At 38.6% G+C, this 21226-nt stretch overlaps 1 protein-coding gene across 1 annotated transcript in view; it reads right to left on the reverse strand.

Moving 5' to 3' along the window:
* The window catches only part of PALLD (palladin, cytoskeletal associated protein), a 241680-nt gene that overhangs the window by 191038 nt on the left and 29416 nt on the right, over window positions 1–21226 (reverse strand). The window contains exons 7-8 of the mRNA XM_087437441.1: window positions 12590–12709; window positions 10113–10455 (exon numbers count right to left, since the gene is read on the reverse strand). Of these exons, the coding sequence (XP_087293567.1) occupies window positions 10113–10455; window positions 12590–12709 (463 nt within the window). The remainder of the gene's footprint in view (window positions 1–10112; window positions 10456–12589; window positions 12710–21226) is intronic.

Below are 21226 nucleotides of genomic sequence, written 5' to 3' on the forward strand. Positions count from 1 at the left end.
ACCTTCTGTGGATACATACATCATTACATTCATTTAAAAAAAAAAAAAACAGACCTACAGAACATTGTGAAATGGAGTGGGGCACAGAGCAAATACATTTTCAAGGTTTGTGAGTTGAGATGGGGTAGAGCGGTAAGCTCTAGCAAACACAAAGTAGACATAGAAATTAAATAAATGTACATATTTACTAAGGCATTTCCTCTGAACATCATCAAAAACCTTTACAATCAATGTGCATCCTCACGACAGCCCCAATAAACAGAGAAGCCAGTATTATCCTAGCGGGAACCTCCACATCCAGAGGTCCCAAGACATGAACTTGATATAGCAAAGTTGGAGGTTCTGATTGCAATGAATTTATAGTTTCCTTTTGAATAATGAAGCAAATTTGTATGCTCAAATTTATATGTGATTTACCCAGCCAACTTGTTCCATGCAAATCTACATATTTTATTTTATTAGCTTAATATGGACATTATTCTTAAAACCAAATGAAAGAACATCTAATTCCTTGCCACATATGGACAAGGTTTTCAAAAAACTACATCAATTCCAGTGTTATCCCCAAGGTTTGTGTAATCATAATTTTAGTCAAGTAAGGAAACAGTCATTCTTAGATTTGTTGAGAAAATGAACAGTCTGCTTTTACACATGTAATAGAAACCAACTAAAATAAACCTCCTTGTTACTAATGTTTTCACCATCAGGCGATGTATTAGTTTGAATGAAAAACTTATACATTCACAGAAAAAATAAATCAATGGTAAAAAATTGTCAACTTAATATATTTCAACCTGCAGTAGAAAGAAAGAAATTCTCTGGCAGTAAAAGTTGTAGACACAAAGTGAAATGCAATATATATGGATTAGAGACTCGTTAGTTGAAAACAATTGTTTTAAAATATCCAAATACAGGAAATAGGCTTGCTCAATAAAAACCCAACTCAAGGTCTTACTTGGAGAGAAGAGGTAACTACAAAATGGATCACGGTGCTAAAATATAACTGAAATAAATAGGGGACTAAAAAAGAAGTATGATGGTGGAAATGGCTCTATTGGCTTCTGGCTAAAATGATCTTAGTGGTTCTTCATGAAATAACAGTAAGTGATCCCCAGGATGATATTCTTGTTCTCTCACCTTATCTCCTCAGATCCAAACCTCTCCCCTACAGCTCTCTTCTTTTTCTTTCTCCAGTTGTCCCCCAGAGTCTGTTTTCTAGATCCCTTCCATTGTCTATGGGATTCCTTAACTGTTTCTAACCAATATTGCCACTTCCTCAAACCTTTTCATTGGAAATGCTTTTGTCTTAACTGAAATCTGGCTTTCCTTGATGAGGTTGCTAACTCCATCATGATTTTCTCTGAGCAAGGAAGGTTCCGCATGCTCCTTGTTTTCCAAAGCTACTCTTAGAACAGTAATGCCATCATCACTCAATAAATCTACTTCTCTTTTGAAGTCTATGTGCTCCACCTATAATCACTCTTCCCTGCTTGTCACCAACAACCTTGGTATTTCCTCACTTTTCTTAATGATTTTACTATTTAACATTTAGCTTCCTGCCATCACCTTTGGCCATCATCCACGTTAATGTTCCCTCTAACATCTTGACTTCGTGGTTCCTTGACCACTTCCTCTACTCCTGTGACCTTAACTTCCACTTAAACCATCCACTCAAACACATATCTCTTAAATTCCTTTATCACTTGGAAGGAGTTCTTGTTAAGATTTTGAACTTTCAGAGTCTTCTCTTTGATCACAACTACTATTCCCTTTTCATACTTTTCTATCTCACATTCCCTTTGAGTCACTTTCATTCTTGGTGTAACTTCCATTTTCTTGACCCCTTCCATTTTCTGGAGTCCTCTTTTCCCCTTAAGCCCTGATCTGGCTTCATCTGCTTCCCTTCCTGACCCTACACACTGCTTGGATGCTGATTTCAATACTTCTCAAGGATCGTCAATTTCAATATTATGGCATCTCCGTTTTGCCAGTACCACCAACTATATGCGTCCTTTGTTTCTCCCTTCAGAGGGCTGATTATGCCTGAAATAAAGTCATGAAACCATGCTCATTGAATCTAATATGAGTTTTTACTCTCTATTTTCAAATAGGTTCTCACTACTGATGGGAAATACACAATTCCTTTCTTGATATTCCTTATCATTTCTCATAATTCTCTTCAGCCTTTTTTACTCTTCTTACTCTCACAGTTACCACAACTATGCTTCCTCTTAAGGCAGATGCCTTCGTCGCATATTTTACTGATAAATCGTTATTTGAATGGGAACCTCAATTTTCCTTCACCATATATTTTCTCTTTCATCACTGTTTCTGAGGGAAAATGTGCATCCTACTTGTTATGGAAGATATTGTATGGATTATATATTAATTATTGGTCTTTAAAATATTTGGCTTATTTTTGGCCTTAAAATGAAAAATTACCTTATTCATATCACTTTTATCCTAACAACTGAGATGTGCAATTGAAGGAATGGGAGTTTCGGTCATGGGTTGTGGGAGGTATTAAGAGCATTTGTGGAAGAAAAAAGTCATTTTGGAGCGTAGAACATTTCCTAGGGAGAGCTTTCTAGGATGGGTTCAAAAAACCCAGACGGAATCCTGAAGTCATTGGCTTCTAGGAGAAGAGACAAGCTCCAAGAGAAGAGAATGAGAGCATTCAGTGCCAGAACTGTGCTCAAAATTGAGCTTGGTTACTGTTATTTAGCAGGAAGCATCTATGACAAAGAGTAAAATGAGTTGAGGTTGAATGGAGGAGGGAGGAAGGAAGAGACAGGATCAAAAATACTTATTTCTTTTAAAATAACACTCTGTAATTATAAAAGTAATAAACACTATTGTTGAAAAGTTAGAAAATCAGGACTAGTTAACAAGAAAATATAATCTGCTCAAAATTTCACCACTCAGAGAACCACAGGTAACATTTTAGTGTATTTCTTTCTAATATATAATACACATTTTAATTGGTGTTTATTTTTTCACAAAATTAGTATTAAGCTGCATATATCACTTAATTTCTAGTATTTTTTGCTTAACATTATATTGTTAATATCTGTTTGACACCAGATTCAAAGCATTATCTCTGACCATATTGTTCAAATGTAGCTCCGTCTTATCTCTGAGCTCAGCCCCTCCCCCCTTAAAATTAAAGATCCCTACCCAGCAGGGACTACTTGTTTCAACTTACTTTGTAATCATCAAAGGGTCTCTCATACATACTTAGGCAAGATGAGATGGAAATGTTGAAGAAATATTGCATCATCATGTACTCTGTCATGGAAAGCACCTAATATTTGAGATGTATATATAGTCTTTCCTATGGATGGTTAAGTACCACTTCGAATATACATAGGGTATCTGCAAGTATTTCCAACTATATTTTAGACACCAAATAAAGAGTACTAACCATAAAAATAAGGACTCAACCTTCTTCTGGAAATGTAATTAAAACATTACATTGACCAAGAGACTAGCTTGGCAAAGCACTGTTATCTTAGCTAAGAATATGACACTGTGTCAGTGTGAATATTTACATGAAAAAAATCACGAGGAAGAATACATCAAAATGTTATCCTTAGTTAAAGGTTTAATACTTCAGGAAGTTCTTTGATTGGACTTTCCATTTCAGGGAGGGGTTGTTTTCAGTGGTCCAACACCAACACTGTTAATGCAAAACCACCATCATATTGCATTTATGAAGAGCCTATATCCACATAGCCACGTGCTTCAGAACTAGGACCATAATTGTGCCTACATTCCTTATTTATCATTCTCCCATGTGTTTGGTGACTGTGTGTGATTTTATAACAAATTGAAAAAATTACTTTCTGCCTTATTTTTTTTGCTGTAATATTATTGTGAAGGTCCTCCTGGTTCCATGTTTGCATTTTCACTGCTACTAAATTGCTTTGTTATTTGACTAGACTCAGCAGATCAAGAAAAGCATTTAACCAGAAATGGAAGCTGGTGCCTATTAAGTTTTCAGAATCAAAAGCAGAATAACTTATCTTCCAAACATTAAATTGGGAAGAGAAGGCAATGGGATTGCACTGATTATAATTTAGGGATCGGTCATTCTTCTACAACATTTACATAATGCTAAAAGATGTGTAGAATCTTGTATGTATGTTCTAGCCAATATGGTCTTAGAGACTACTAGGTTGTGGGTTATTCAACGGTAATGCTCTTGTCTTTTTCATCTTTGTGACCTCAGCACCCAACACTACCCAACACTTTGCAGATGTTCAATTAATAGTGAGAAAATGAAAAGTGTGTTAGATTTTTAAATACCTTTATGTACATTTAAGGACTTTTCCACAACTGCTTAATGATTTCATCTCTGACCTGTCTTACTTTTTTTGCCCGAAATTGTTTTGCTTATCTCTTTGCCTTTGTATTCGTGTGTTTAAATCTACAAGGTAAGGCTTATACTAGACTAGAAGCGAGGAAACCATTTGTAATCTAACGTCAAACAGTAATATAGTGAGATCTTAAACCCTAACTAGTGGAGGTTAAAGGATGGAAAAATGTCCAACTTTCTAAGTTATACTGACCAAGCACACACTGGAGTTTGAGCAGCAGTCCAACATAAACAGGACAGGAAGGGAGGAGCACAGAAGCTCTCAGCCCTTCATCAAAAGTCTGGCATCCGATGGGGGTGTTAACATGTCAAGTACACACACCTTGAAATAGCAGTTTGATTGTGCTGTGGCCAACTGACATTGTAAGTGTGTACTAGAGAGTGAAAATGTCCTCCTAGACCTTTCAAATGTCTCATTTTCTCCAGAATGTTTTAAAGTAAGATGTTAATCAAATGAGAACACAGGAGAAATGAGGAAGGAGTTGAAAGGGTTCCCAAATTAAGTAACTTGGTTGGATGAACTTTTCTAATGTAATTCTATCCCACGGGATTCTTAGTTAATTCTTTCTATTCATTCTGTTTATAAGATAAATGATGTCAGTTGGAAAAGTATTGTAAAGTGGGAAAACTCTGGAAAGGGTGGGGTTTGAAAATAGAAGTCCTATGGTATATCTAGGAATGAAGTTAAGCAGAACAAATGGGATTGCTCTACACATGGGAGATCTTTCTTTTCCTTTTGGTCAATTTTCTCTTGCTTCATTCATTCAAAAATATTTCTGAGCATTTACTATTTGTCAGTCCCTGATCTAAGTCCTGGTGAAAGGGTAGTGAAAAAGACAGTCAAGGTCTCTACTCTCCAAAAAGCTTATATTATAATAGTGGGGGGAAAACAACACACATATCAACAAGTAAGTAAATAAGAAACTATCAGAGACAATTACATGCTCTGTGGTAATTAAAGAGGATGATTTACTGGAGAATGGCGGGGTGGCTGCTTTCGATTGGGTGATCAGGGAAAGTGGTGACATTAAGCTGAGACTTGAAAGCAAGAGGGAGCTAGCCATTAGTAGCAGAACATTCCAGGGAGTAGAACATTCCAGGCAAGGGAACAACTTGTGCTTAAATTTATGTCTAGGAGTGTGGATGAAACCATAAGGAACTTCCAAATATAGCAAGCCTGGCACAGTTAAGTCACTGATAAAGACAGTGATACAGACTGCTATTTCCTTCTCTTCTGTCTCTCAAACACATCATCTCTCACTCTTGCATGTGCGATTCTAGGACAATGCTCTGAGTTTACACAGTGTTTATAATTGCTCAGTATTATGAAGATGCAGCTTCGCTCTGTCAGTCCAGAACTGGACTGAGATGACAAACAAAATCCCTAATACCTTAGTATGAATGAGTTTATAGGACATGCCCCTCTCAGGACAAGAATTTGTAGCAACAATTGGGTGTCTGACGGTAAGAGTGAGGGAAAGGAGAAGGAGAGAAGCAAAAGAAGTGAAATGTAATTATTTTGCGAAGTCTGATTCAGCCTGAAATCATTTTACCCTTTTCAGATAGGAAATAACGATACTGTTTTTTCTTTAGAGCTTGGGGGAAGAGAAAGCAGTAAGAATAGGAGCAAAGAGAGTTAAATCCACATCCAGTTTAGCTGTTGATTAAGCATGTAAAATTTTTTAAACATTTCATTATCATTCTCCCAGTCAAAGGACATGGACTTTTATGGTAATGTGTATATTACTGGCCCTAGAGTGACAAATACATATAATTTTATCTGCTGACTTGTCCTGTTTGTGGGTGCAAGAACTTGACTGTTGCTTCACCCTTCAGTAATTTCTCTTTTGATTTCTCATTTTGCTTCTTCCACAGGTTTATTTTCTATGTCCCTCCCACAAGACAGAGGAAAAAATATAAAAAAAGAAGAAATAGGGTTTGAAAACAGCATATTATTATTTATATATTGTTTGGTCTAATTTAGGAGATGAGTTCAGCAGAAAAACACAACCACACTTCTCTACGTGCTTTGCAACTCACCTACTAAATTTGGCATTCACAAGTTTCCCTCCAGGGTTTATTCCTGGGGCTAGCACGCATATCTGTGCTTTTGAAGGACTGTGTTTTGACAAGAATAAAGAGAAGCAGGAATTTGATTTCCTATCAACACACTGAGCCCTATATTTATTCTAAATCTTCAGGCATCATTTGTAGAAAGTGGGCAGCAACAGACTTATTTGGTGCTCTCAGAACAAAGAAAATAACATGACGAATAGTTCGTAAGTTAGGTTTATGTTTGTTTCTTCTTCTTTTTCTGTGATAAGAAATATGATTTAAGCACCACGTTGCTTCTTTTCTTTGTACTATGATAGAAGATTATGAGTGTCAGACACTGGGTCACATAAATAACTCTCGTGGATGAATTTTTTCCTGTGCAGTGTCTAAGTGCACTTCTGGTCCCATGGTAAGTGGTAAGGCATTCCACAAAGCCTGTGTGCACAGCGTCCAGCACTTACTGAATGGCCTACATTTAATCATGTTTAACTTATACTTGAGGGACAGTGTCCGAGATGCAGAAACTGAAGTGGATGCCTCCATGACACTGAGCCAGGAACGCACCCTCAGGATAAGAACCACAGACTCAGCTCGAGGTCTGGGAGGGTGTAAGGCTATTGGTGAGGATTTCTGTTGGATAATAGAGGATCAAGGCTGGACCTTGTTAGAGAAAAGAATTCATAACTTTTCTATCTTTTCATTTTAGTCTTTGATTTTTTTTCTTCCCATGATCAGTATTGGAGCTACTTGAGAGAAAACATGAAAGAGGTTTTCTTTCTGAAAATGATCTTTTTTTTTAGCAATCTGATGAATCAAACACCATTTTCAGGTTAATATATTGCAAGAGTAAATATTTTAATTCCTATTATTTGCCCCTTCCTAATTGTTTTCTATTTGTTTGATTACAAATGATTCAGATGACTGAAATGCCATAAAGCTCCCAAATATAAACTTCTCCTCTAAAGAAGAGGAATAAAATCATAGGCTGATGCAAAAAGATTAGAGCAAGCGATAGTTTTTCACTGCCAACCACAAAGGCAAATAAAATCTCATTTTTTCTTCCCAATGTATGAAAATAATAGATGTGTGTAAGAATTTTACTTGGTGGTTACCTATAGTCATTAATTATCAATAACTTAGATGCCATCCTAAATTATTTGCAAATGTCATTCAATAGCATTTTTCTATCAATGGATACAACTTTTAAAACAATGAGCAAATCTTTTCAGAAAAGACCGCGATAATCAAGAGAGAGGTAGAAGACCTTGACAAGAGATTCTCACATATTGAGGTCTATGGGGTAACTATTCGGCTTGAACTAAAAAGCCTGACTTATGGCCTACATACATTGTACATCTGCTTGGCTATTAAAGTAAAGAATACACTCTCTTAAGATAAGAATACATACTTCCCCACCTATGCCCTATTGGTAACGCCCGGATTAGCCCCTTTCCTGACATCACGGTCACGTTGACCTGCTAATTTGCAACTGGATACCTCTTTGAAATTTTGATGAAAATGTATCCTGGGTGTGTTTATGTATGTTCTTTGTTCTAAAAAGGTTTAAGACTGTACTGAAAACCATGCTTCTCCACAACGCTTTCTAAGGCCTTCCTGGGTTATAATCCTCACTCCGGCCCAAGTAAACTTGCCTTATTTCTCTTATCTATAGACTGGTTATTGGTTATTTTGCATTGACAATCTCATACCAAATATACACACAAAGATTTGGGGAAAAAAACTGGTAAAACCTGGTACAAATAAATGTGATTTCTAAGCTACCAGGTTTTGTGATTAGGTGTTCTGCCTTTCCTTAAATTTCCTCATGAAGTGGGGAGTAACCCCTTTATGTGGATGTGAAACACTAAAGGCCATTTTTCCTATACCTTATTTTATATTGAAAATCTAACTAATAAGCAAAATATGATGTCACTCTTCAAACTTATGCTTAAGCTACTCCTCCTCTTAATAACCACAAAACTGTTTTGTGTCTTTTGTAGACATGCGTCCTCCCCTCATACACACTAATGTCACTGTAAAGCAGAGCTAAAAGCTGAAGAGCTGCTGAAACTCCTGAGATAAGAGGGCTGTAAATGCCTGTTAACGGCTCCTCACGTTTGCTCTCCTGTGATTTATACCCAATTTATGACAGCCATTATGGTAGATACACTTCACTTAATCAAGAGTACATCAAGTCCTAGTCATTAAACACATTCGTCCTTTCTTTCCCAGGAGAGAAGGTCCTTTGTTTCATTAAAAGCACTGCAAATACATATTCAAAATGCAAAGATAAAAGGAGTCAGCAGCGGCAATTAAGTCTGTGAGTTGGAGCTACAAGAGTGTAAATTTCTTTTACACTTTTGAGCTCATTGTACCTGTTCAGCACCTCAATGGAGCTGGAGCATGGTTATCAAATGTTCACCTGGCATCTTTCACACCACTAGGTATACAAACCTAGGAGCCCTACTGCCTGGAAATGAGCCTGGATGGAAGACAGAATTAAGTGCAGGGTAGTAATAGATAGATTTTTGAAACTGTACACAAGATTGTCCAGAAATTTATCTTTATAAACTTGTGTGCCCCTTTGTTAACTTAAGACGTTCATTTGGCAGATTTATTTGATTAGTCTAACGATATTCATGAAATCACTTAGAAAACAATAAAGTCATGTACAAACATAAGCTATTCTAGTTTGAATATCTGATATAGTCTAACTTTACTAACAAATGAGCTGATGACAGAGAAGAGAGTAGGCAGCTTAGTATTAGGGAAACAAAGAATACTCCAATCTAAAGTCATCATTCCTGCCCCAAATCAAAAACATCAGAGATCATGGGGAAATATAATGGGCTTTCCTAGATTCTGGAGAACTCATTCTCAAGGAAATGTGACCTCGTAGAGTATGTATACATTTTATATGACTCTGACATTTCCACCGACCTCTATCAGGGCCATAATTCAAGGTCTGTTATGCTATGATAGAACCTTTTGAGTTAATTGATTTCTGCTTCTCTCTGACTATTCATAACAACCCTCTGCTGTGTGGTGCCAATGGAAACAGCTCATGCAAGGTTTATCATCCTAAGAAAATAATGGAAATCAAATATGAAGGTGGTATTCATGGAAACATGCAGTTCCATGGAATTCTAAAGCCAAGTAGGTTGTGCTGTGAAGGGCGCTTTTCTTCCTGACAAGCCTGGTTATCTCTGGTTTCATTCCCCTCCCCAGGTTCTGCACACTGAATTTCCATCCTCAGATTTTAGTCTTCCCATCTATATCAGATGTCCCTACTGATTCTTAAATTTAAAACATTTGGAAATGCTTTTAATAGAGAGCTCAAAGTAGGTCGCCTTCCCCATCACCTCTGGGGAAGGGCTACATCCTTGCTATACACTGCAAGGCCACGCCATGCACAGATATTTTCACAGCTGAAACCAGTTATAGCTTTTAGCAAACGGCAGATTTAACCAAGCTTCTCATTTGCCTTCTTTATTTTTAGGTATGTTTTATATTTTTGAAGGACCCCACTTGGTACCAAGGTCACATCAGCCAGGCAAGTCTTGCCTGTAGAAGGGGCAACTTCCCAGAGAGCTGAGTCCAGGCAAAAAGTTTCCCCTGATCAGAGAGGCAATTTAGCAGGGGTATGGAAAGTATTATAAAACCATGCAGAAATACTCACAGTTTGGGTTTGGCTAGCAGAGGTGGTGGCTCCTTAGTGGGTGAAAGCAGGACAGCTGGTGTTAGAAGAGATTTATTACTGCTAGCTTTGCCGTTAATCAGTCCATTTACTCCATGGCCGGGATGGACTCCGTTTGTTTCCCTCTCAGCAGAATTGAATTTCATTTGTAGAGCTGCCATGCTAAGTCCTAACTCTGGGCTATTCACCTGCTGGATCTCAGATGGTTTCTTTGAAGCCAGCTCAAAGGAACTTGTCTCCAAGATTGGAGGGGGAGGTGGAAAGTGTTGGAAGTGATCATTGTTGGATTCTCCCACTGAGTCATAGCTACAGTTTTCATTATTGGCTAAGGGAGAAGAAAGGAAGGAGAAAATAAGATGTTACTTAAGTGCAACAGTTATTTTCACACTGTCCTAGATCATCTGAGAATCCTTTGTGCCCTGTTAAGTTGTTAAAGAAGAGGTGCTGCTCTCATTTGATGCAGAAGCAAAGCCAGCTGGAGGGCCTGGTTCTTCTAAGCTTGTTTTGAGTGACTGTTACCTGCTTCATTTCCCGACTGGGAAACCAACTACCAATTCATTAACAAATTTCAAAGAAGAGCTAAAGACAGAACTTGGTGAAAAATGACAACACAAACATTATCAACTATTACAGCTTCATCCTCTCACAGTTCAGCCCGCAGATCTGACTGAACATCCTACCTGTGCTTTACTGACATTTGCTCAAGCTATAACAGTTTTATTTTGTAGGCAATGGATATTCATTCCATTTAAAGCTAAGTAAAGCTCTGAGTCTAAGTGAACTGTCTTATGATCTCATAGATAATTTTCTTCCAATTCAGATGATTGCCACTGCTGTAACTCAGTACAAAAGAAATTTTTACTTGCTATTCTCAATAGACTGAATGCATCTTGAGATAAGGAGATAATAATCATGTCGTCTTTGGATTCTTCACATTGCCCAGAGCCCAGCAGAGCTCCTGGAATGTACTAAAAAATGCTTATTGAGGGGTCGGCCCAATGGCACAGTGGTTGAGTTTGCATGCTCCACTTCGGCAGCCGGGGGTTTGTGGGTTCAGATCCCTGGCAGGGACCTACACACCGCTCGTCGAGCCACACTGTGGCAGCGTCACACATACAAAATAGAGGAAGATTGGCACAGATGTTAGCTCAGGGACAATCTTCCTCACCAAAAAAGAAAAAAATGCTTATTGAGGTAAACCGAAAACTCAAAAATATTTGTTGATTATGTTTAGCCTATAGCAGGTTTACCCCAGATGAAAATGGGAAATACTGCATACCAAGTTTGGCCACACAGACTTTCAGAGTCCAGAGGTTTGGCCATATTGTTGGAGAACAACACTATTGTTATGGCCATTTGATGGGACAGTCTTCAAGCCAACTCAAGATCAAAATATTTGAGGGATCCTCCCCTCCCTGTAGCTCCAATCAGGCACTGGAGTTTCTTTTTCACATTTACAGTACTCATTCATATCAACTGTTTCACCATGAAGGTGAACCTTACATTTCCTTTCTTAATTAAGACGAAAAAGCATTTACAATTTCCACTCCAACATCCCGAAACCAGTTTTATTTGTGCCTCTGCTGCCACCTAGCACCAAGTGCTCACTCTTCTAAAGTAAACAATTTGATTGTTCTCTCCGAGTCCATCTCATACAGCCAAGAACCCACTTATGGATTCCCTACTACATGTACAACTATGTGCCAGGCTTGATCAAAGAGGTCTTAAAAACCTTTGTAAAATAAATACCGGAGACAAGGCAGTAGAAATAAACTAAAGCTCATTAGCAATAGCAGAAAATAGTCAACTAAAGTTAAAATAAGGGAAAAAGGTGTTCCATGTTGCCTTACCTAGTGGTAAGTTTCTGAATTTAAAAAATATTCAGATATTTTTGAATATTGTTTTTAATAGTATAATATATTGCTTTAGTTTTTCACATCAGTTATATTCTACTTTCAATGAAATTTTATTTCTAAGATCTTTGTGGCTTCTCCGAATTACATTAAGTTTATCTTGTACTACTTTTCCAGAAGTTTCAATAGTGGATGAAACAATGATTTGTACAAGTGTCTCCAGATCTCCTGTGTTGGCACTGCTGAGAATAGTGCACCTCTGATTCGGAGGTGGCCTTCAGACGTGAGCATGATTCTGGGTTAGCAGGAGGATGCTAGGAAACCAGCTCCATTGTTTCCAAGAGCAAGATTGCATGATTTAAAAAATGGCCCCATGTGTGTTCAATTGCTACGTGATCATTATCTTTTTGGTTTTTGTCTCCACTTACACTCCCCCTCCCTCAGAGCCTTTTGTTTCAAGATGAAACACTGATCATTGGGATATCTCCCGGAGCGGTAGCGAGCATTCCTAAAGGCTGAGCCGTCCTCTGGACAGTTCTTTCTGCTGTGGTCAACCACATGAAGTGCTAGGGAACAGAACCCGGCCATTTTTTCCTCCTCACATACCTGAGGTGACAATCAGCTGGGCAGTGCTGGTTACTGATCCGTAATCATTCCTTGCCGAGCACGTAAATATCCCCGCATCCTCTGGGAAAGTCTCAGCGATAACCAGGGTACAGATCTCCTCTGGAAGTGAAGGGAACAGAAAAACTCATCAGAGGGAAACCATGAAGTCACTTTGAAGAAGTCAGCCCTTCGGCCTTTGTAAAACAAGCAAATTAGGTAACAATTATTACAGAATCGTTTTACAAAGTATTCGCAATAGAATCTCTTTACATTTAATGCAGCAGTTCAGCCTAGTGGCAAAAGCTTTGGAGTCAGACTCATTCTGTGTGATTTTGGACAAGATTAGCCTTGGTTTGCTCATCTATAAAATTGGGATAATATATACTTAATGGGGTATCTGTGAAGATGAAACAAGACGTTTGCAAAGTGTATCCCTCTGCTCTTGGCATGTGAAAGATGCTCAGTAGATGCCAGTTCCATTCTCTTCCTGCCTAGTTTAGCTGATTGTATATGGAAGTTCTTTCAACTACAATGCAGCAGCCTCTTACGTCCGCTCAACTGAAAAGCAATGAGTGAAGAAAACCAGCTTCTCTGAAATGCTGATAATGGGAAAAAAGAACATAATATGCAGACAATTATTCTGGAAGCTACTGTTACACAGTGTGGCAGTGTTGTATAGTGTAAAAAGCCCAGACTCTGGAATCAGCTGCCGGGGCTGGAATAAAGGCCCTGCTCCATCTTGCCTTTGTGACTTTGGTCAACCTCCTCGAACTTCAACGTTCTTATCTATAAAATGGAGACAATAATAGAACCTACATTACAGGGTTTGTATTAGTCATGACTCATAAAATTAACCATCACAGGGTTATTGTGAGGGATGACGATGATGACCATGACAGTAGCTAACAGCCCTATCAGGCATTAGGTACAGTTACCAGCATGGAATATAGATTAATTTAGATTTAATCCTCATGTCAACCTTACAAGTTATGTTTATTATTGTTAGCCATTTTATAGATAGGCAACTGAAGCACAATAAGGCTAATTGACTTGCCTAAGGTCACATAGCTAATAAGTGGTAAAATCAGAATCCGAACCAAGTTGGGCTCCAGACTCCACACTCCTACCAACCATCTATTCCTGTGATATGATAAACTTTATGCTTAGGACACTGCCTGACACATAGTAAATGCTTTGTAGCCAGTAAAAGAAGCTACAACCAGAGTCTATTAGCTATTTTTAAACTGAATAATTGTCTACATTCAGTAAAATAAAGATGATTATGTTGGTAAATGTTAAGAAAAGTGATATATTTCTGATTCCCACAAAGAGACTCTATTGATTCTTCACATATTATATGGGAAGTGTAAGACTTTGTATTGCAGATTTTTTGCAAAAATGGCTGCAATTATTCCCATCTCCATATCCACGTCCCTTTGGAATGTGACTCTGGAACTCCTTCCATCAAGTAGCACAGTCTATTTCCCCATCTCTTGAATCTGGGATGGCCTTGTGAGCCTTGTTTTAATCTAGAATGCGGTGGAAGTGATGTTGTTGGCCAATTCTGAGCCACAGCTCAAGGGGCCTTGCCCACTTCTGCTCTATCTCTTGGAACTCTGCTGAACCCCTAGGTAAATAAGGTTGTGCTGGCCTGCTGGAGGAGGAGACCACATGGAGAAGACATGAGCCATTCCAATAGGGACCATCTGAGACTAACTCACTCATTCCCATCCAAGCTGGTAGCTGACCACAGCCACATCAAGCTAGTCCAGCTGAGATCAGCCGAGCCTGGTGCAGATGACAGAACCGCCCAGCTGAGGTCAAGCCAAATGGCTGACCCACAGAATTAGGAACTAAACAAATGGCTGCTTCTTTAAGCCACTAATTTTTGGAGTGCTGTATTGTGTAGCAATAGCTAACTGATAAAATTTGATGAGAGAAAATGCTTCTCTCCAACCTCCTTCTCTGACAGCCCTCTAAGGGCAAAATTTTCAGACTTGTAGAATAATGCTTCTTCCCTCAATTCAACCATCAATTTAATGAAAATTGGCAAATTTGCTTCAAAATATGTGTTATTTTTAACCACTGGAGGAAACAAGTAGTAACTGTGGGTAAAAGTGCTACCTTACAATTAAAACATCTTTATCTATTCAAGAGTCTTTAAATATTTTAATTTTTAAATAAAAGTAATACATGCAAAATTAAACAAATTAAAGTATAAAATGGAAAGTAACAGTCTTCCTTTATAATCCAGTTGCCTCTATGTCCAATATGTTTTAATGATCTCATTTCCCAAAGGTAAACTCAATTGAGGAGCTTACTGTATTTGATTCCAGAAAAGAATTAATGTATCTATATATTCTTTTCCAAATTTATCCAAATATTTTCAAACTATATAGTTCTTGAAGTAGCATTACTTGGTCAAATATGTATATTTTTATATTAGGAAGTGATATGACCCATAGACATCACTGAGTGTTATTCCATTTCTCACTCCATTTTTGAGCTTTATCCCCAGAGCCTTGTCCCATCCCCAGTCCTGATGGTGCTGATGATAATCTGCTTAATAGGCTGCTTGGGATTTTGTTAAAAGCTAAAAATGTAAAGATTCTTTTGTGTCAAAATGTATGGTCCTCAGGAAAGATCTGGGGACCATAGTGATTATAAACTTTCGAGATTTTAGCAATATAGTATGTCTCAAGGTAAACTTGTTTCTAAGATATATTAATAGAGTTTTAAAATTGCAAGAGTAATGAAAATACTTTATTCTTTCAGCATATATTTGATTTGATGTGTAAATGTGGTGTGAAAAACTAGGGTCCAATGTAGAACATAGAATGAGTAAATAATAGAGCTTAATAAAGACAAATAAAAGAAACTGAAATTACTTAGGTTAGTTAAAAGCAAAGGGCAACGACAGAAGGACAAATACTGCATGATTCCACTTATATGTGGTTTCTAAAGTTGTCAAACTCAGAGAAGCAGAGAGTAGAATGGTGGTTGCTAGGGGCTGGGGGGAGGGGGAAATGGGGAGACATTGGTCAATGGTTACAGGGTTTCAGTCATGCAACATGAAAAAGTTCTAGAGATCTGCTGTACAACAATGTGTATACAGCTAACAATACTGTACCGTACACTTAAAAATTTGTTAAAAAGGTAGACTTCATGTTATTTTTTTTAAATCACAATAAATGAGAGTACTAAAGGGCAAGAGACATATACTAAGCATTCATCCATTTAAATGCTAATTTAGGAGAGAGAAGTCAAGGTGGTGGCGTAGGCAGAATCTGAACTCACCTCCTCCCATGGACGCAGCCAATTTACAACTACTCCTCGAAAAATTACCCCTGAGAGAGAACTGAAAACTAGATAAGAGGAACTCCTGCAACAAACGACAATCCTAATTGAGGTGGAAGAGGCAGAAATCCCTTTCTGGAGAGAAAAAATGCCGCCTTCACAAGCCACCAGCTTCACGGCCGCCAGGGAGCAGCCAAGAGGTCCGCAGCCCTCCCTGGAGGTGCGGGGCCCTGAGCCGGGGAGCAGCCCCACTGTGGGCATTTTGTGGACCCAGCACAATGAGACGAGTGGCATAATATCTGACTTTGCCTGCTACTAAAACATTGGGGAGTACCCCCAGAAAACCCAGTTCACAAAGAAATTAAAACTGGCTCTTAAAGGGCCCACGCGCAAACTCACCCGTTTCAGAAAGCAACCTAAAATCACCAGAAAGAAAGGTGCACAGGAGCCGGCCCCGTGGCTTAGCGGTTGAGTGCGCGCGCTCCGCTACTGGTGGCCCGGGTTGGGATCCCGGGCGCGCCGCTTCTCCGGCTATGCTGAGGCCGAGTCCCACATACAGCAACTAGAAGGATGTGCAACTATGACATACAACTACCTACTGGGGCTTTGGGGGAAAAAGGAGGATTGGCCATAGATGTTAGCTCAGAGCCGGTCTTCCTCAGCAAAAAGAGGAGGATTAGCAGGGATGTTAGCTCAGGGCTGATCTTCCTCACACGCGCGCACACACACACACACACACACACAAAAAGGTTCACAGCGCTTTGGTGAAAAGAGACTCACCTGATAGGCTCTGAGAGCATCACAGTGAGAGGTGAGACCTCTCCAGGGACTGGGACGTTGGTGGCGGCCATTGTTGTGGCCTGGTGTGGGCGTGCTGACACAGACGCCATTGGAGTTCTCCCTGGGGCCTGCTAGCCCAGGGTCTGCCCCAAGCGCTAGAGCACCGATTTAATCCAGCTCAGCCAGGGCAGGCAGCCCACCCTAGAGACTGGCCCCACCCAACAACAAGCCCTTAGGCAACTTGTGGGCCTCCGTAGATTGGTGACTGGATTCTCTGCAGCCTGGCAACTGAGCCCACGTCAGTGGGGCAGGGCATGCAGAAGGAGCGGTGGAGAGTGTGGGGCGGCGGTGGAGAGTGTGGGGCAGTGGTGGAGTGTGTGGGGCTCCCGCCGTGGAGAGACTGGGTCCACTTCAGGAGGTCGGGGCGCACACATGGGGCAGGACTGTGTTGACTGTGTATGTGGACCTGTGGGCGGCAGGGCTTGTCAGCTGCGGAAGACTTGTGCTTCTCAAAGACCCACATAGGGGCTTTGCCCCATCTTCCAAAGCCTGAAACAATTGGGTGCTCCTGTGCCTGAGGCCAGCCCCACCCAGCTGCAATCCTCAGGGAGCTGACAAGAGACCTAAAGGCTGGTGGCTTATAGCAATTGTAAGGCCCTGAGCCTAACAACCTGCCACGCTGGGGACCTACTCACTTAAAAGAAATACTGCAACACAAATGTGCTATTAGAACTTGCAGCCAAATGTGCTGGGGCTCCCCACACCCGATAAAGAGACTGAGGGGCCCACAACAACTACAAGCAGCTGAGCATTACAACAGCTGGCCAGGAGCATAACCCAGCCTCCCTGGGTGCCTACAGGGAGAGCAAACAGGCCACAACAGAAGGACACACGTAACCCACATAGGGGTCACTCCTGGAACATTCAGAACTGAGGGAAGTACACTAGGGGCCTCATAAGGCATCACTTATATAAGGTCACCTATCCAAGAGCAGGAGACATAGCTGACCTACCTAATACATAGACACAAGCACAGGGAAAAAGGCAAAATGAGGAGGAAAGGAATACATTCCAAGTAACGGAACAGGACAAAACCCCAGAAAAGGAACTAAGTGAAACAGAAATGAGCAACATACCCGACAGAGAGTTCAAAGAGTGTTAAGGATGCTCACTGATCTTGGGAGAAGAATGGATAACTCAGTGAGAATGTCAACAAAGAAATGGAAGATATAAGAAAGAACCAATCAGAAATGAAGAATACAATACTGGAAATAAATGCTAATTTAAACACAAACAGTATCTACTTTAAGTAAAACACTGTGATAGGTACCATAAATGTAAAAAAATTAATACAAGAAGTTGCTCAAATATTCTCTATCTTTTTTGAAGAAGAAGAATAAATGGTCCATCACTGCAGCAAGAGGGAAGAAGGTAGGTTAAATGATTGGAAGGACTTGTTAGTGGAAGGTTATAAGAGAAAGATTTTTGAGATAAAATCTGGAATCTCCTTCTGTGAACAGCTTCTAGGAGCTTTTAGAATTCATCCATTTACTTGTTGAGTATTTTTAAGAGAACATCTAATACTTAATATTCTGTAGCTGCAGACATGAAGACAAATAATTCATGGTTCTCACCTTCAGATGTTTTGTAACCTTGTTAAGGGGGTAAAACACGTCCCTCTTATAAGGATGTGGATTAGAAAATCCCGAGTCTATTTCAACTCCCAAAGTTTACATCCTTAATGCCCACATGCTGACAGGATAATTTTTAGTCTTTCTTCTCTTTCCTTCAAAATTATGCTTTGTTAAAAAGGCAGTTAAGTCAGTTCCAAGTAAAAGTGTTCGCGAGATAGCGTTATTTTGCAAAAATTTCTTGAAATATATGACAGAGGTGTGGAATATAATATAGAATTAAGATTTTTAGGCAATTAAAAATTTCTAGGTGTTTGTTTATTTCAGACTTCTGGAGGGATTAAAATTCTGGTTGACTAGGCAGCATCTTTGAAAATAGACCAAAAATTAGATACATTGTAACTATCCTATAATCACAAAGATAGTATCTTTTCTGCCTTTTCCTTTCACTTTTCTTGATAGCTTTGCAACCCTTCCTATAGAGTTCATTAAAAACAAAATCAAATATAGTTTCCTGAATTGTCTTCCTTTTCCTTTTTATAAACTTAAGATTTCTCCCTACCTTTTGTTACTTGTAAATTTATTTACTTGAATAGGTAGTACAAAATTTAAAAGACATAAACAGGTATACATTTCTCTGCCTTTTAAATAATAGCGTTAAAAATTTTCATGAGGTTTCAATTTGAATTTAAAACAGACAAACATATACATTGAAGCTGATATCTGTACAATATGACTTGTTATTACAAAGAGGCTACAGAACTAGCCAGTCATATAAAGGGAGAGATTATTTCAGCTTCTGTATGTTTTTTTAATTTGTGCACCACTGTAAGAACAGCACAAAAGAGTACAGCAATTTCAAGAGAGTTCAATGGCATTTATTTCATTTACAAGATGCTCTGAGTTCTTAAGAATGTAGCTTTGTTTCAAATAAAACAAAATTATTTTCCCTTTTTTGAAATGATGGTATCACTGAAGACTTCCTGTGCTAGAATTAGTGAAAAATACTGGCTAATTAAAAAATAAGCCCTAGTTTTTCACAATTAACTGGAACACTTTTTTGGGTAATATAATGTGACCATGCTAGGTTATGCTGCAGAAGGTAGTTTTATATATGGCAACATCAGGCCTCATTTGACTCATAATGAACTGACCTCGATGTCTCACCATTGAGTAACACATATTATGTTTTTAAATTTTGCAATCAACATAGACTGTTATAAGATATATTTGGTGGACCCAGTGCAAATGTGGATTTATATGGATAATATTACACAGAATTTTCTGGCTTTCCCAGTGTTTACTACCTAGGTGGAAAACAAAGCCAACTGGGTTCAATATTAGCAGAATATTTACTGCTACTATTTACTATTTACTTACAATTGCTATAGTGTTAAAAATAGCAAAAGGAAAAATTTATTTATTCAAATTCTGCATCTAAGTTATATACTGTGTTTTATAATTTCAATAACATGTTTCTGTAAGTAAGGCTCAGATAAGGCCACATTCCATAAAACAGACAGCTGTGGTGTCATAGGGAGGGAAGGTATGAACTCAGACCTGCTCACCTCTGCTCACCTTAGTCTTGATCAGTGCAAAAGGTCCCCTATCTCAAGTTGCATTGCAGGAACTGAGAAAACATCATGAATACATGGTGTAAACTATGAGGTGTAATGTATGTTTAAGCTACTTTGATATTTTCAAATCAGTGATTCTTATTTAAAAAGATGAAGAAAAACTAAAGGATAGAAAAATTAATTGGCAACTACGCAATAGGCAGGCCTCTGCATTACTCCAGTTTTATTTCTATACTATATTTGGCCCTTGATATACAGTCAAGGATCTAGATGTAACTATTATTTAAATTTGAATATGTGCTGATATTCAATAGCTCCTCAATAAGATTGGGCTTTTTGGGGTAGGCTATTTATAAGATCGGGTGGAGATTACTGTTAATTAACATCATAATCTTTTAGGAAGGTGTTTCCCAAACCTGTTGGATGATAAGAATCATCTGGGGCACTTGTTTAACACGTGGATTACCTAGGCCTCTCCTCTCCCCTAGAGATTCTCATGCAGTAGACCTGGGGTGGGACTGAGGTTTTTTTTAAAAAAGACACTTTCCAGATCATTTTTATCTTCAGGAAAGTATGGAAAACTTTGTCCTAAAAAAATGGATTTCAAACATTTTGATTGGAACCCACAGAAAGAAATACATTTTATGTCTGACCCAGTCACATGTATAGATACATACACAACAGAAATAAAATTTTCACAAAATATTTGAACTTACTATATGAAGTGTACTCTACTATCTTCTATTCTATTTTATTTTATTTTAAAATAATGGTGGTTGCCATCCACTTTCATGGATCATGATCCACAATTTAAAAACACTGCCCTATAGGACCTAGCATAGTTTCTGGCTCAATAAATATCAATGAATCCTGACTAGAGGTGTTTAGCATATTAAGAACAGGGTTTTCAGGTAAAGGTTTGAGAGATATTGATACATTTCAAATACACAATTATTATTTGATTAAAAGGTTCACTGACTAGAAGGAAAATAACAGAATAAATAACAGAGAACGTGAGGTAATCTTGTGTGTTTTTTTCACTGTACTGTACACAGTTCTTGGCTTTCCAATTGAAGAGGTAGATAGAAAAGGTGGAAATAATTCAAGCTGGAGACTCACATAAGATTAATCATTTGGAAAGTGAGATGTATCTGGAAAGGCACAAAGGATCGAGAATTTTTAAATTGAATACATATGGTTGCAGAATGAGTTAAAAGTGTACTTAACCAGAGAAGGGTAAATAAAACTTAGAATATTAGTGCTGAAAGGAATTTTAGAGACTAGCCCAAATCCCTCATTTCTTCAGGTGTGGTACAGAGTGATTCTCTCAAGGTCATAGCTAATTAATGTTA

Source organism: Ceratotherium simum, chromosome 12 (genome assembly GCF_057802395.1).
Source record: "Ceratotherium simum simum isolate JZ-2026a chromosome 12, ASM5780239v1, whole genome shotgun sequence".
Lineage (NCBI taxonomy): Eukaryota > Metazoa > Chordata > Mammalia > Perissodactyla > Rhinocerotidae > Ceratotherium > Ceratotherium simum.